The sequence below is a fragment of the Acanthisitta chloris genome, unplaced genomic scaffold (assembly GCF_000695815.1).
Source record: "Acanthisitta chloris isolate BGI_N310 unplaced genomic scaffold, ASM69581v1 scaffold6259, whole genome shotgun sequence".
Taxonomy (NCBI): Eukaryota; Metazoa; Chordata; class Aves; order Passeriformes; family Acanthisittidae; genus Acanthisitta; species Acanthisitta chloris.
Window position 1 is genome coordinate 16,829 of NW_008689684.1, and position 15,289 is coordinate 32,117.

Sequence of the window (15,289 nt, forward strand, 5' to 3'; positions counted from 1 at the left end):
TTGTACACTGCTGCCGAGATGCCCCTTTCCTTCAGCAGCCACACCAGCCCCAGGGACGTGCTCATTGTCGTTGTGGATTCCCGGAGGTTAGTGAAGGATTCAGCCAAACTCAGACGCCGAGGAGTGCAGGGAGTAGCCACCGGGGTGCCTTTCAAATTGCTAGTGCTGCCACAAGCTGGAGTAGGTGCTGCGTTAAGGCTGAAAGCAAAGGAGCATTCAAATTATTCTCTCCACTAGGGAATTAAAACTTACTGCAAGCAAGATTTTTAACCCTGAGCAGGTTCTTGTATCCATTTGGAGAGTGCACAGGACAGTGACGCTTCCCAGCTCCTCATAAACATGATTACAAGTGTAAAAACATCTTATCTTACAAAACACACCTCCATGTTGCTTACTTCACTGCCCAGTCCCACGGGATTAATGCACTTCCCAACACTCAGCATCCCATCTCTTCTGATAAACTATTGACAGGTTTGTGATAATACCTTGAGATTTTCTTCCTGACCTACCGACTGGCACAACTCCCAGTTGCTTCCTGTGAGACAAGGAAATGGGGGGGGACTTGACCAATGGTGCAACAGAGACATTTACTTTATAATGTCACTTCCAAGCACACAGAATGGCCAGTCCTTGTAGTACCCCTGGGTCATAGCGGTGACAGTAGCAAGGGAGGATGGGAATTTATTTGCTACAGAAGTATTTGTAGCAAAGATGTTGGAAGTTGGAATTGCCACCAACATGTGCTTCTGTAAGGACAAACCCTTCTTCCCTTCTTATGATGAATTTGCTTTCAGTTCAGGGGAAGAGGATGGGGGATCTGCCTTTCGACAGAGGTGCACAATGGTGTGAATAATCACCAAAAGCGGTAAGAAAAATCTAGTCACCATGTTTAGCTATGGATAATCTTTACTCAAAAGTTATATCAGTCCAAAGTACACCACTCATTCAATAAGGCATGGTGTACTCAGTTAATTCCAGAAACAAGGCATGTGGCACATCCATGACACTCCAAATTCATGTCTCTTTGAGAGAATCCCAAGAGTTCCATGTACCTTTAAAAAAACACTTTCCAACTATTTCTAATGATGCTCAAATGATGGTCTTTGCCACACATATACACCCAAAAAATTTTAATTCCACAGTAACATCTCCTAGGGATGCGTTCATCCCTGCTAATGGGATTTGCAGGGTCTTGAGCAGTGCAACAGTAACAGAATTCATTGACCTGAGCGCTCACCACTGTTCAAAGAAAGAAATCTTCCCCTTCATCTTGCCAAGTTAGCAAGTCAAAGACAGTCAACACAGAGTCAGACAAAAACCAAAGCCAGTGCAAGAGAGCGCAAAAAGTAAGCAGCTAGGAGGGGAATGAACAGGGGAAAGCACGGGACCTTCCCTTTTCAGCAGAGCCACAATGTTGGATTGGCTCAGCCATAACACACAACTTAATTTGAGTTCTCTGTACCAAGAAATGCATCAATAGTCATGCTGAGACAATCTGGTTGGATTTCCAGGTGTAGAGAAGACTCAGGTCAATGAATGACTTGCATCCTTTTTGCCCGTATGGACAAAAGGGCTGAGATGATGCCTCATTTCACCTTACGTTAATGAACTCTGTGTAGTCAACACTACTGTGCATGCCAGGTTTGACACCCTGGAATGTTTTGTTCTGAGCCATGGCTTCTGATGAGCTTAGAACATCATCTAGAACCATGGTTTATAGTGACCAGGTGACACAACATAACAGTTGGCCACCCTAGTCCAGTGGCCTTCTAAAGAGCAGCATATCTTTAAGGAACTCCTTAATTAAGGAAGTATTAGCCTGGTGCTATGAAGTCGTAAGTCATGTCTTCTTTCCATGGCTAAATAAGATTTGGCCAACATGACCTCTAACAGTAATTTGGAACTGTATCAACCTCTACCATAAGCAACTGAAACACTCAAAGAATTTTTACCTTGCAGCTGTGATTCAACAAGAGGAATCCCATATATTCCTCCCAGTAAACTGTAGTGAAACACATTTGAGAAAAGTAGTAGATGTAATTTGAAAAGCAGCCTTGCTAAGTGGCTCTGAAATTGGTCTCCTTGCACCCCCGTGTGTGCTGCGGCTGCCAGTGCATGCGGCAGATGTGCTAAGGCACATCCGACGTCCTCTTGATTCTGCCTGGGCTGAATCAGTGGCAGGGGAAAAGGACTCCTCCCAGCAGAACTAAGGAGGCCACACACACCCTCTACTGCAGCGCACACACACACTCTGAGGCCAGGCTGAGTGGAAAGGAAAAGTTAGTTCATGTTTCTTCACTTAAGCATTGATTAAAGCTGGACTCTCATAGCTCTGATTCCAGTTCACAGGGGAACTAAAGAGCAGTGACACCCACTGTGGTACACCTCCCACACAGCTAAACACAGAAATAGAGAAGCCTTGAAAAGCGTGAGGGAGGGAAAAGAAAGAGAAAGAGAAATTACTGCATGAATTGACTTTCTATAGGTAGGACCAAATACATTTTGGAAACACAGACATATGGTGTTAATTATTAGGTTTCTAAGATGTCCTAGTTAAAAGATGAAAACTACAGCACTCCAATGGCTTATTAACTCCAACAGCTTCACTCTCTCCAGCAACAGATTTCAGTTGCACAGACATTTAGATTAGTATTTCTACTAATTTGTCAGTGCAGTTACATACTACAAGTGCAATAGAAAAACCACAGCCATCCCTGCAAGAAAGTGCTTGTTATGCAGATGTTGCCTTTTTTGTTTGTTTGATCATTTTGGCGTTGCATTAACCAGGAAATATTTTTCCCATCAAACTGACCAACTTTGCAGGGCAGCCTAGGCACAACCGCAGAAATAGACTCAAAGTGGCCTCAGCAACTCAGCCCAGTGACAGTTTCAGAGTTCAACTGAGAAAAGAAACAAATAAATGAGCATTTCACTTAGCTAGATGAATTTTAGTCAAGTTAGAGCAACACCTGGGGTAGCGTAGGTTAAAATGCAACCAGGTAGGTAAATGTCAAAACTCTTTGGGTTAGCTGGTGCCACACACACTAGCATTCCTTGTACATGACCCTGCCAACACAGATGCTGCTGGCAGTGTTGCTCACCCCTGACCACGCTGGGTCATAGTGTCTGCCCTATACCTCCTCTCAGCATAACGAGACATAACGCAGTTTCCTCATCCTCCTCACATGACCTGTGAAGAATTGTTTATAGTTGGTAAAGAGGAGCTCCTCCAACACTTCTGCTGAAACATCATATTGTTTATTTTGCTCTTTGTCCTCTGAATGAACGATGAAGTTGGATTTAACTAAGGCAGCTGAAAATGTACTCAATTTAGCTCTCTGTTCTGGCTAATTTGTAAGATTTAGCAACCAACGTAATCAATGGGTTTATTATGACCACAACTGACAGCAATTCAACAATAAGAAGAAAACTAAAATAAGAACTGGAGCCATATAAGAGGAACTCTTCAGTAACCATGCTAAAGGGAAAGGAAGACAGAAAAGAATAAAAGAAGAGCAGCCAAGCCACTAAGTTCAGAAAGGGAAGAAGAAAAGTTACATTTAATCATCCATTTCCTTTTCACCTGACAGGTTTCCATGTTCAATATTCTTACTTTTCATGCACTCCTTAGGCAGTCAGTGCCCTTCTCATGTCTAAACAAGTCTAGACACAACACCTCTGAATGGGGACCTACACAGTGGTACACTCCCACACAGGAGCTGGAAGGGGCAGAGAAAGCAATGAGGCATTGCACTTCTAAACAGAAAATAACCATTCTTTAAATACTGATTTGCTAAGGAAGGAAGTTCCCTCTTTAGGTAGGAAATTCACATACTCTCTCTGGTCCTCAGATCTTCACCTTCCATAAAGCTGTAGAATTGCCTTCTGTTGGAGTGCACTGCCTATACATGAAAATTGCTATTGTTATGCCAGTTCATTAGTTTCAGTCTGGCTACTAGGAACTCATTTCCAACAATTACACCAAGGAACAAAGCAGATGTCTCCCTGTTTTTGATTAAGACACATTTCCTTCTCCATTCCTCATATATTTCCTGGATTTCTTGACCTCTGTAGCCCTTTTTCTTTTGCACCAAAGATTTAGACTTTTCCTCCCTGGAAAAACATCTCATTTTTTTTTGTGGGAACCACATTCATACATGAGGACTACAACTGAAATCAAGAGTAGCCAGGTTTGGATATTGAAAGCCAATATAGTTATGTCTGATCCTGCAATACGTTAAACAGAGACAACAAAATATAAGATACTTTGGCTTTTTAAAACATTACACATGCCTCTCAAAATCAGGTTCAAGTAACTCAAAATGAGAGGAAGAATTTGTGGGTGTGTTATAATTCACCAATGCAGCTAATGCTTTTGCTTCTGCCATTAATTTGCATTTGCTTAGAGGGAAAGCTCTGACAGAGCTGAAGGCTTTGCCATCACGGGAATCCCTTACCTTGGTGTGACTCGTGTGAGTTCATCGGAAGGGTGCAGAATGCGGCAGGTGGTGAAGGTGAAGGTGGAGTTGGTTTGTGACATGCACTTCCCAGGATGAGGTACTAAATTAAAAAAAAGCAAATTCTTTGCATTTTACACAGAAAAGGGGAAAACCAAACTTCTGTGTGCTGATAAGACAGGTGCAAAAAGTGATGAGGCACCTTGATGGGATCAATGCAAGAAAAGTGAAATACACAAGTGCTAGAGTGTTTAACAGACACTTGTTCTCAAAATGAAACACATCTAGGACTCCAAGGCCAGTGCTAAAAAGGTCTGCTGAAACTTGCCCATGATCTGGAACACTGCAGATTAAGTCTGGCTCAAACCACATTTAGGCCAGGCAGTGCTTGAAATGCCAGCTCTCATCTAAACTAGCCACTTGAATCATTGGGAAATTACAAGCAGCATTTTCTAGTACTAGCTCAGGAGCACCAGGATCTCCTGAATGCTCATGCATTTCAGCTTTTAGATTGATCCACAAATAGGTATCCCCATTACTTCTCAGTAATGGATCCAGCTGGCTAATGCTACAGGAACACAGATTGTTGGGGTGGGGAGGAGACGGACAGATATGAATTACTTTTTCTCTGACTTCACATTCACGATATGTAAAGTGGTAGGTTTTTGGATCCACTACTGTACATCTGTGACATTTCTCTTGTGCTTGTGATTAGGTTCTTTAAGAATGTATGTCCTCAGCTGCATAATATAGCAGTTTTTGAATATTTGTAAACAGTCTAGTAATTAATTTTCCTGACCAATGTGTCTGTAAAAATGCCACCCTGTTAGTGATTTGGGAAATAACCAATATAGCACAATTTAAAAAAAATAAGGACTTGGGCAAATTTCTTTCTTCTTAGCAGAAATACTTTTGAGGCTGTACTAACCTGCTATATAATGCAGCTGTGGTCACTGCAAAATAACTACAGAATTTAAGAGCCATGCATCTGAAAAGCTGGTTGAAAAACACCCAGAGTTAAACGTTACACCAAATACATCATGATTGCATAGGTTCTCTTACTTAATAACCAGACTTAGCAGTGGTCAAAAGACATGCACATTAAAAACCGTGTGCAACTCCCTCCCCACCTCAGTCCTACCCAACCCTCTGAGCCATTGCCTGATTAAGCCACATTTTAATACCACAGTACACAACTATTGAACACATTGCAGAGGACAGACAGACCAACCAGCTAGACCAGGCACCATTCTGAACTTTCAGAGAAGCTTAGCAGAAGCAAGGCAAGTCTTAATTGTGGCTGTGTTCCCTTTTTTATATATAAAATATCACAGCTCCAAAACAGTGTGTGCATTTAGGTAGTTCTTTGAGAACACATATAAGCAGTGTGTGAAGGGTAGAGCATGGGGCATGTGAACAGTGGAAGCAGAAGTGGCTAAGCATACAATGTGAGATAACTCGTAATTAGCGCTGGAATGTACTGCTGTACATTAAAGAAGGGTATTTCTAAAAACCCACAGGAGTGTCATGTTAACACACTCAAATGTTAGCACAGCATAGCATAACAACAAGCTCTACTTCACCTCCAGAGATGGTAATTATGATGCTTCAGGAATCCAGTTGCTTTAGAGATTAGTGTGAGCACTATAAAAGCTATTACAAGGGAGCACAGCCTAGCAATCATGATTCTCTCCATATTGTAGAGAGATATAAGAAAATCTGGAGAAAGAGCTCAAACAGCTGGACATGAAAGATTGGTTATTTAGAGAAAACACAGGACTTCAACATGAATCAAGTAGAAACAAAACAATTATCCCTGGATGATGAATAGAGAACAGAATAAAGCAATGCTAGTTTAAGATTGCAAGCTCAACCCAAAGCATGTAGCTGTAATACAATTAATGCATTTTCCCCATTGGTAATATCCATTGGGCATCCCCTCAGATTGGAGACAGACACATTGAAGATATATAGCTGCATTAGCAAAAGCAAGACTCATTGCTATTAATGAGTCAAAGATAGGAGAAGGCTGCTAAAAGTAGAGAAATCACTGACTCTAATAAGAGGAAACAAATTGAAATGATAAAAAAAAATCTATCCATTTCCACTGATGTATTCCACCCTCAAATACCACTAAGAAAGTCCTGTACCATCTTCATCCTCCATCAGTCAACAATGGGGTGTATCATATTGCTGTAGCATTTTCCATCCTTTGGACACAGTAAAAAGTGAGAACCTGTTGCTGCAAATGAACAAAGTTTATAAAATAGAAACAAAATGATTCATTCCTAACTTAGCAATTTTACATATGAATGGCCACCTCCTGAGTTGGTATAAGTTCATGAGGAAGTAATACATTTTAATAATAAGAGAGACTATCTTCACATTTACATACACCAAAGCATTATTTTAAATATAAACACCTGCTCCATGTAACTGTCTGAAACCAAGTGATTTACTTATACCCTCTTTTTCGAAGTAGTAGTAGTTTAACAACGAGGCTTCATATCTGTATGAAAAAGAATCTGCCCTTAATTCAATGCTTAACAGAATTTACAGAAACATCATGTGATTTCATCCATCAGGAAATCTGTGCAAACTATTTGTATATTTTCCCCCTAAATTGAAGCTAAACCTAAGATTTATGCTGGATCATGTGTTATCTCTCCGAAATTAATGATTCTTTACCTTATTAAGCTTTCTCAAACAATTAATAGACATTATGGAAAAAAAGCAAAACATCGTAGCTGAAAGGCATTGTCCTGTAAGCACAAACACTGTTGTAAAAAGACTTTTAAGATACTGCAAAAAAGGCAGGTTCCAGTCAAACTGACTGCAGAGAGCTCCATCTTCTGGTGAAACAAACAGAGCTTTCCTCACTCAAAAGGCAAAGCTGAATTTATATAACTCAGAGCTTTTTCAGATCCAGCTTCAGGACTCAGAGCTTATGGGTCATTCTGCTTGGTGTCAACAGCAAATTAGATATGTTTAGGACATGATCATTTTCCCAGGGAACCCTCAAGAGACCATTCCATCTAGATTTTCAACCAGCTTGTGTAGAAAAAAGTACAAAGTTGCAGTAGGTAAACTAATGGCCTGTCCCATCCACAAGAAGATGACAAGACAAATTTGAGGAAGATTTGTAAAATGGTAGCTATAAGATAACACGCTTAACTTTTGTAGCATTGGATCCAGACTCAAATTTGCTGTTATGCTGAAATAACAGGAGGCAGAAAGCTTACAGTGACCAGTAAATCTTTGCATTTTTTACACCCATTCTGGCAAATACAGATTTATTAGAAAATGAACTTTTGAAAAAAATTGGAAATCTTCAGAGTGTTACTTGATCCAGACGGGCACACAGGTAACGTTTTAGTCCAACTCTGAAGCAAGCCACTCTGTTCATCAGTTCTTTGGCACGTTTTAAGAAAAGGAAGAAACATGGTTCCCTGCTCTTTCAGCACAGAGCACAGTGGAATTTGGGCATCTCTTTAGCACAGGCTATTGAGACAGGGATGGAATGACAATCAGGTTGAGGAGTCCTTAGAGCAACAGATGGTGTTTTAAAGCATTAGAAGTTTATTTTATTGCTGAATAGAAAAGCTCTGCCTGCTTTGAAAGAGGATAACAAGGGACCATTAAGAGGCATTTTTTCCTTCCAGTGTGATCATCTGGATACAAGCTATGGACTTCATTTTTGCCAGTTTGTGCCACTAAATCCATTCTTGGGCAAAGTGGAATTCCTATAAACTAGGTCACAAAAACCCATTAGGATCCACAGGACAAGACAGTTGCTTCATGTACTCTCTAGATTTGGGTTCATCCCCTCCAGGTGACTAAAGGTGAGGGCTGATATTCAGTGCTACTTGTACTGAAAATGCCTGGCTGACTGAACAGGGACAATACAGTGTATGCTGGAGCTGATGCCTGAGTTAACCACTACAATAAAAAGGAGATGGGTGATAAACACAACAACTGTAAATGTGAACATGGTTCTCTCCTAAAGGTGTTTAGGTGTCTGCAGATGTCCTTCAGAGAACACTGGTTTCAGGGGTAACCATGAATACTCAAAATCTTCAAGAATCCGTGGAGTCTATGCCAGGAGCATTACTTCTGTTACATTTCTTAACCAACAAAATTATTTTCTGAATATCTGCTTTTCCAAACTTTTCCTTCATTTTGCCTTTGGAAACAGCAACAGAGGAAGAACTGAACAAAGGCAAGTATTTTTTGGATAGGGTTCTCTTAGCTTTCTTCTGGCTGAGGTCACTGTCTCACGTATATAATCATGGAGCACAGATGTAAAAAGACTTCATTAATGTGGCTTCAACATGAGTTTATGCAGGCTAGGATCCCCATATCAAAATTCTAGCATTTTACCAGTGTAGACCAACTGCTGACAGGCTTTTCATACAGAAATAATTACTATGAAATATACATGCCACTTGAAAACAAGATATATTTAAATATGCATCAATACCTTAGTACTAAGAGTTACAAAATTTATTGCTTTTCTGTACAATGGAAACCTTATAGAAGCATGTATAGTAATCCTGCTAAAAACAACTCAAACATAAGGCATTCATTATCTGTTTTCGTTATTTTAGGCATCTATTTGGAAAGATCTCCATGTCGTGGTTAAGCTCTAAACGTGAAGTACAAGAGTGCTGATCCTGTAATGCTGTGCACATGTCTATTTGAAGCAATCAATCACTGGAACTAACAAACACAAGTGCTGAAAGACCAGTTCATGCATCCAACATTAGCAAGCAATTAAGCACATGCTGCATCAAGCATAGCCCTTCCAACTGCAAAATGAGAACATTCATAACATTATTAATGCTTTGAATGGCTTGAGTTTTTTGGGGTTTTGTTTGTTTGTTTCAGGGAAAGTTGAAAGGCAATGAATTAAAACCAACAAAGCAAACCAAAGAATAACCCCAACAACCCATCCCTCCAAAACAGATTCTGTACAGATTTGTAATATACTATCATTTCTTACCAGAACAAAAAAAAATACTGAGGTTACTAAAAATTTGTGCTGCAAAAATTACTCGTCCTTGATGGTATTAAAAACAGTGTCCCATAACTTCTTTACAATTCCAATTATGCTGAGAATCTACACAAGTGATACACAAATTTGAACATATTCCTGGGTACTAGGCTAGAACTGCAACTCTGGAATTTACAATCCTCAATAAAATTACACTACGCACACACAGTACACAGCAGCTCCAACAGACCAACTGCAGATCATAGAGCACGTGTGTTAATTTCTCCTGAAATGTTCAGTGCCATAATTGGGATAGAATATACATTTATGGTGAGGAAGCTATTTTATGTATCAATGGATACCTACAGGTTTCACCATAGAGACAGGAAAATTCAAGGATCTTCTTATATAGTCAAAAGTATTCCTGACTCCATCCATTACAACAAGAAACAACTGATACTCTGATCTGAGAAGTAGTCCTGACTCCATCCATTACAAGAAACAACTGATACTCTGATCTGAATACACTTATTTTGGCTACAAGACATGTTTGGCACCAGCAATGTTTGCTCTCCTGAGCCTGGATGTTAAAACGTCTACTCTTGGGCTCATCTCAAGTAGCACCCTGCACATGCACAAAATGGCAGTAAGAATAAGGCTCTTGGGCACCCTGTACATGCACAAAATGGCAGTAAGAATAAGGCCTCATAAGTACTCTGCCAGAGAACATCTCCAGTGCAAAACCAGCAAGATACGAGTTTCAGAGCATACGATCAAACGAAGCAGACACCTGCCCAACAGACTAAGGTGACTTAGACCTGATAAGGAATGGTCCTTGTAGGCACTGTATTACTAAAGACATTTTGGTCTGAGGTTAGGAGATCTGTAGCTCTAGGCTGGCACACTTTATGGCCTGCCAACAGCAACTGTAAGAAGATACCTTCTGGCTTTTACAAACCTCTCGAACTTGACTTTTCCACAAGGGAGCTATCCTGGATTACAAGCAAAAGCACTATCACTAAAGACTGTATGCAAGATATTTCTCTTCTTCCCTTTGTATTTGACTTTCACATTCTCTAGCAAGAGCTTACTCTGTACATAGCCAACTGGAATCTTCCTTGGAATCGTGCAAGCAATGAGGTCATAGCCCTGTGCTCATGACAGAGCTCTAAGGAGCTGCGTGTCCATGCACACTCCCATCTGCCTTGCATTTCTTACAGAGATATCTTGGAGAAAGAATGCTGAGGAGGTTTTTCAAAAAGAAGCAAGAGCTGCACAATATTTAAATGCAAAATAAATTCATAAGGTAAGCACACTGCTTGTCTCCCAAAAAATATTCTTCAGTGGGCAGATTGTGAATCCTAAAAAGTACTGCCCCATTAGTAAATGCCTACTCTGAAAACACAATTAGCTTGTCCTTGCATAAAGTCTGACAGAGTGCTTCAATGAAAAACAGATACAGCAGTGTCTTTACTTCATTTGTGCAACACAGACAGTAATGATGTGGTGGCTCTTGGATACTCCTAAATCCTAAGCAGCTGGACAATTTGAAAAAAAAGATAAAGAATGGGAAATTAAAGTTTTCACTGCACTTGTTCATGCTACATAAAGTTATTAATTTAGACCAATTTATTTCTGTAATGTATTAAAATCACTCAGGGAACGATACAACATGACAAAGTTGCTAGAACGATTTTACAGATTTTATCTACTTTGTGAATTTATAAGGCAGGGAATTTGCTTAAAAACTTTGTCTGAGATAGAGCTTTCCCACTAAATACCTGTTACTAATGGAAACCTGTACTGAGGAAAAATCAGCACTAAATAACCTGTTACTAATGGAAACCTGTACTGAAATTGTTATGCAGACAGAAAATGGAAGGAAATACTAGACTTTCTTGCCAGTTTGTAATCACAGAGCAGGACTACATTTATTGTTCTACTCTATAGAAAGAACTCTTCCAAATTATTACGCAGAGACATTTTACTAATCTGTTCTTAAAAAAAACCCTAAGGACCTAAACCATATCCTTGTCTATGTACAGCCCTTGACAAGAAGTTTTCTACATTTTTCATATGTTTCTGTGTTGACTATACTTAAAATTAGAAAAACCTTGACCTAAAATGTAACCCCAGGAACATTTTTTTTTCACAATTACTTTAGCCCGAGTATATGAAGAACTGCTTATTGCCTTCCTCTCTGCTGCAACACATTTTAAAATTCATATCTTTTGTTGAAGATTTTATTCTGTAGATCCTAAAAATGCCAGTTGTTTCAGTCTTTGATTATTTCAGTCCCTGTTTCCTGTATCTCCAGCTTTTCTTGCTTTTGTTGCTCAGACTCTTAAAAATTATAGAAACCTGGATAATATTCAAAACTATAACACAACTCCTGCAGAGGCATTACTTATTTTTATATCAATATAAATAAAATAATATAATGATTACTCCTGGTCAGTAGATCTCATAGAATAGAAGCAATATTTGCTAATGAAAAGGGAAGTTGAAGGGTTTGAATGCTGAAGCATTGGAACAGGCTGCCCAGGAAAGCGGTTGTCACTATCCCTGGAGGTATTTTAAAGACCTGTGGATGTGGCACTTCGGGACATGGTTTAGTGGTGGACTTGGCAAGGCTGGGTTAACAGCTGGGCTTAATGATCTTAGAGGTCTTTTCCAACCTTAATGATTCTATGATTCTAAGTTTAACCTTAATACAACTGATTGCAAAAAGTAGCTTATATTCAGTAGCTGAAAGCACTGAACTGCCATTTCAGTGAGAGCTGAAGATACTCTGCACATCTTGAAAATAACAGAAATATTAGTGTTTAGCCCTGAGACAATCTAATCAACCAAAGACCAGCCAAATATTAAATTATGATTTATCTTAGAAAAAGGAGAGGGAAGGAAATGTCTTCATTTAAAGTAGTTACATAAAAACAAGTCTGAAAAAAGAAAAGAGTTCTGGTAATTTTCTGATTCTGGACTAAATATAATTCTTTACCAGAGACAAATCTAATGAAGACTAACACTCTTATATAGCTTATTAAAACAAAACAAACAAAACCCCCCAAACCTTGTGCAATAATAGACTGCTGATGTCAGTTCAGAGTATCTAATAACTCATGTAGTACTGCGTCATTTATAAAAGTTTACATCTTAATTCAGTATAAATCGGAAGGACAGAATTTAATAGTGTGGTGGAGAGGGAATCAAGGAAAATGTCATTAGTCTCTGCATAAAAACATCCTCTTAATTCTCTGTCTCAAAAGAAGTTAAAAACAGGTAACTGTACCTGAGATAAGTGCATTAAACTTGCAGAATTTCTTTGGTGATTTTCAAGGCACTTGGATTTGTTTCAGCACAGGCAACTTAGGTGCACCTTTAGTGCACCGATCATTTAGTCTTTGTTTCTTTACCCAAAGTAAAAAGTCTAAAGCTTGGCATCACCTCTTATGAACTGTCAGAAGAGTATGTGCACTGTAATCATACAAAATACATATAATCCATACATTATATACACTGAACAGCGTTCACTAAACACACATACGAGTTGCATACGTGTCACACAAAGGTTTGTGAACAAACCACTTCCTTTTAGCAGCCTTCTCTTATCAAAATAGAGTAAAATATTGACCACAGATGCTGTTACTGAAAAACAAATTAAAATCTCATTAAAGAAAGGATTTTTGAGCCAATGTTAGAATGGTTATGTTTAACCACTGCACGCATTAACGTGCAGATGCTACACACAAAGCAATATTATGGATGCTGTTCTGGAGAGACGTGAGAATGGCCCAGTAATCAAAATCCTGTAAAGATGTCAGTTTTACTGGACTTAATGAGTTTCCCTCACCAGACCCCTCATCATCGTCTGTCGCGGACTCCTGCATCTCCTCTGTGAAAGCCTGAGATTGGCGGGGGTTATTCTTGTTGTCTGAAACAGTCACTTGTGCTTGTGACCTCTCACCTGAGGTCTCTGTGTGCTGAACTGGCGTCGAGGTAGTTAGGCCCTTGTAAGAAATGTCACCTGTCTCATCTTCCTCATAGTCATTAAGGCAGTACACTTCATCCAGATCCAGGTCTAGGGTCCTGAAGCCCTTTGTGACAACCCCAGGCCTTGGGTCCAGAATCCCACCCAAGTGAGGCTGAGCCAGCTGCTGCCAGTGGTGCAAAGTGGCAGAACCTTGAAAGGGAACAGAAAGACAACCAAAATAAATTAGTAATCCATCCAGGACCTAAAGGACAGAAAGCCCCACATTATTTATCCAAAAGACCAAAGGTTTGGGAGCTTCAGATCATTAGTTTCTGAGTTTAATATTTCTAGGAAGACATGCTACAAGACAAAACTGTTTCGCCTATAATTCAGCATTTCCACATCAATGTGAAATAAACTGATCACATCAGCACTTAGGCAAAGCCTGGTGGTGAGATGCAGCATACCTGTGCACATGCACATCCCCTCCCCACCAATATTCTCATTGCTTCAATTCACGGGATTAAGCAGGAGTAGAAAGAATTTGCACTTAACAGTTGGTCTGAGCACCATCACAGAAAGCTCTAAGAGGAACATATACCACATATTGTCACGTTAAGCTCAGGCTAAGAAAGGTGCTGAAAACATGCCAGAATTTACTACCAGTGGCCAGCGGCTAACGGGAGGACAGTAGTCACACAGATTGCACAGCAGTTTCAGCTTTGTATGGTAAGTTAGAAAGCCCCATCAACTTCAGGCACATGTAAGCAGATAATACCTCTGGACTACACATCAAGTCTAAATATCTGTATGGCCCCTATGCTACAGGAACTCAACTACTACATAACTAAATGCTACTGTACCTGTAGCTTCGTCCTTGGCAGAGAAATGTTTTGAGGAAGGAGGTGCATTTTACAGAGAAAAGCATTCAATATTCAGTGTTTAATAGGACACAATTAGTAAGAAAAGGCAATGGATCAGAATAAATGGATATATATACTGATAGGGACCCATTGAAGAGGGGAGGATTTATCTGATTCATCAAGCAGCAATTAAACACTGCTTGCAAGGGCCTGAATTTTCTTATGTGCCCACCATCACTACTGTGATGAAATGTGCAAGTTAACACCATACATGTCCTATGACACAAACAAAACATCTTTTCTTTCATCTCTGCCAGCTCAAATCAGAGCAGTTTCGTTGTTTTGTTCCTGCCCCATCTCCCCAAAGCAGAACACCCACTCAGCAGGCACAGAAATGTCTCCCCCGTATTCAACAGCCAAGAGTGTTCAATTCATTGCATGGTATACCTAAAAACCTAAACAACTGTAATAACTAGAGGAGGGATGGCTCTTATGTATGTTATTTTCCATTTGAGAAAAATGGAATGAGAAAAATAGTTATTTCACATAAGGATATTGCATTTCAAGAGGCTTATTGTAAATAGTAAGTGAATAGGGAAAAAGTCTTTCTCTAAAATGGCTGGGAACAGTGGGCAGCATTTTCATTAAGCCTATCTCACGTTTTTAATTCCACTAGATTACTTTGGATAATGACACTACCTATTTCTTTTCTTTTGCTCTTATTTAAAGTAAGTATTGAGGGACTGAAGAGGATTGGCACCCTTGAGGCTCAAAAAGTAGAAACTGTTACAACCCCATAATACACATCTGTAGAGACATCTCTATAACTTGTATTTATTTCTGAATTGCCACAAAGGTGAAGTTTTTTACTTCTATATAAAAAGTATTCCAGAATGTGAATAAGTGTCAGATATTGTCAAGCCTTAACCAAGAAGCAGAGGTTTGCTGTCAGACCATACTCCAAGAATCAAAGAACAATCAAAATTTCTCTCTGCACACATGC

The 15,289-nt window shown here is 39.6% G+C and overlaps 1 protein-coding gene across 1 annotated transcript in view; it reads right to left on the reverse strand.

Annotated features, from left to right (window-relative positions):
• TRAK1 (trafficking protein, kinesin binding 1) overlaps positions 1–15,289 on the reverse strand; it is a gene marked incomplete at its 5' end in the record, with an annotated part of 29,893 nt that overhangs the window by 585 nt on the left and 14,019 nt on the right. The window contains 4 exon segments of the mRNA XM_009081506.1: positions 1–2; positions 5–198; positions 4,458–4,560; positions 13,304–13,633. The exon segment at positions 1–2 is cut by the window's left edge and continues 585 nt beyond it. Of these exon segments, the coding sequence (XP_009079754.1) occupies positions 1–2; positions 5–198; positions 4,458–4,560; positions 13,304–13,633 (629 nt within the window).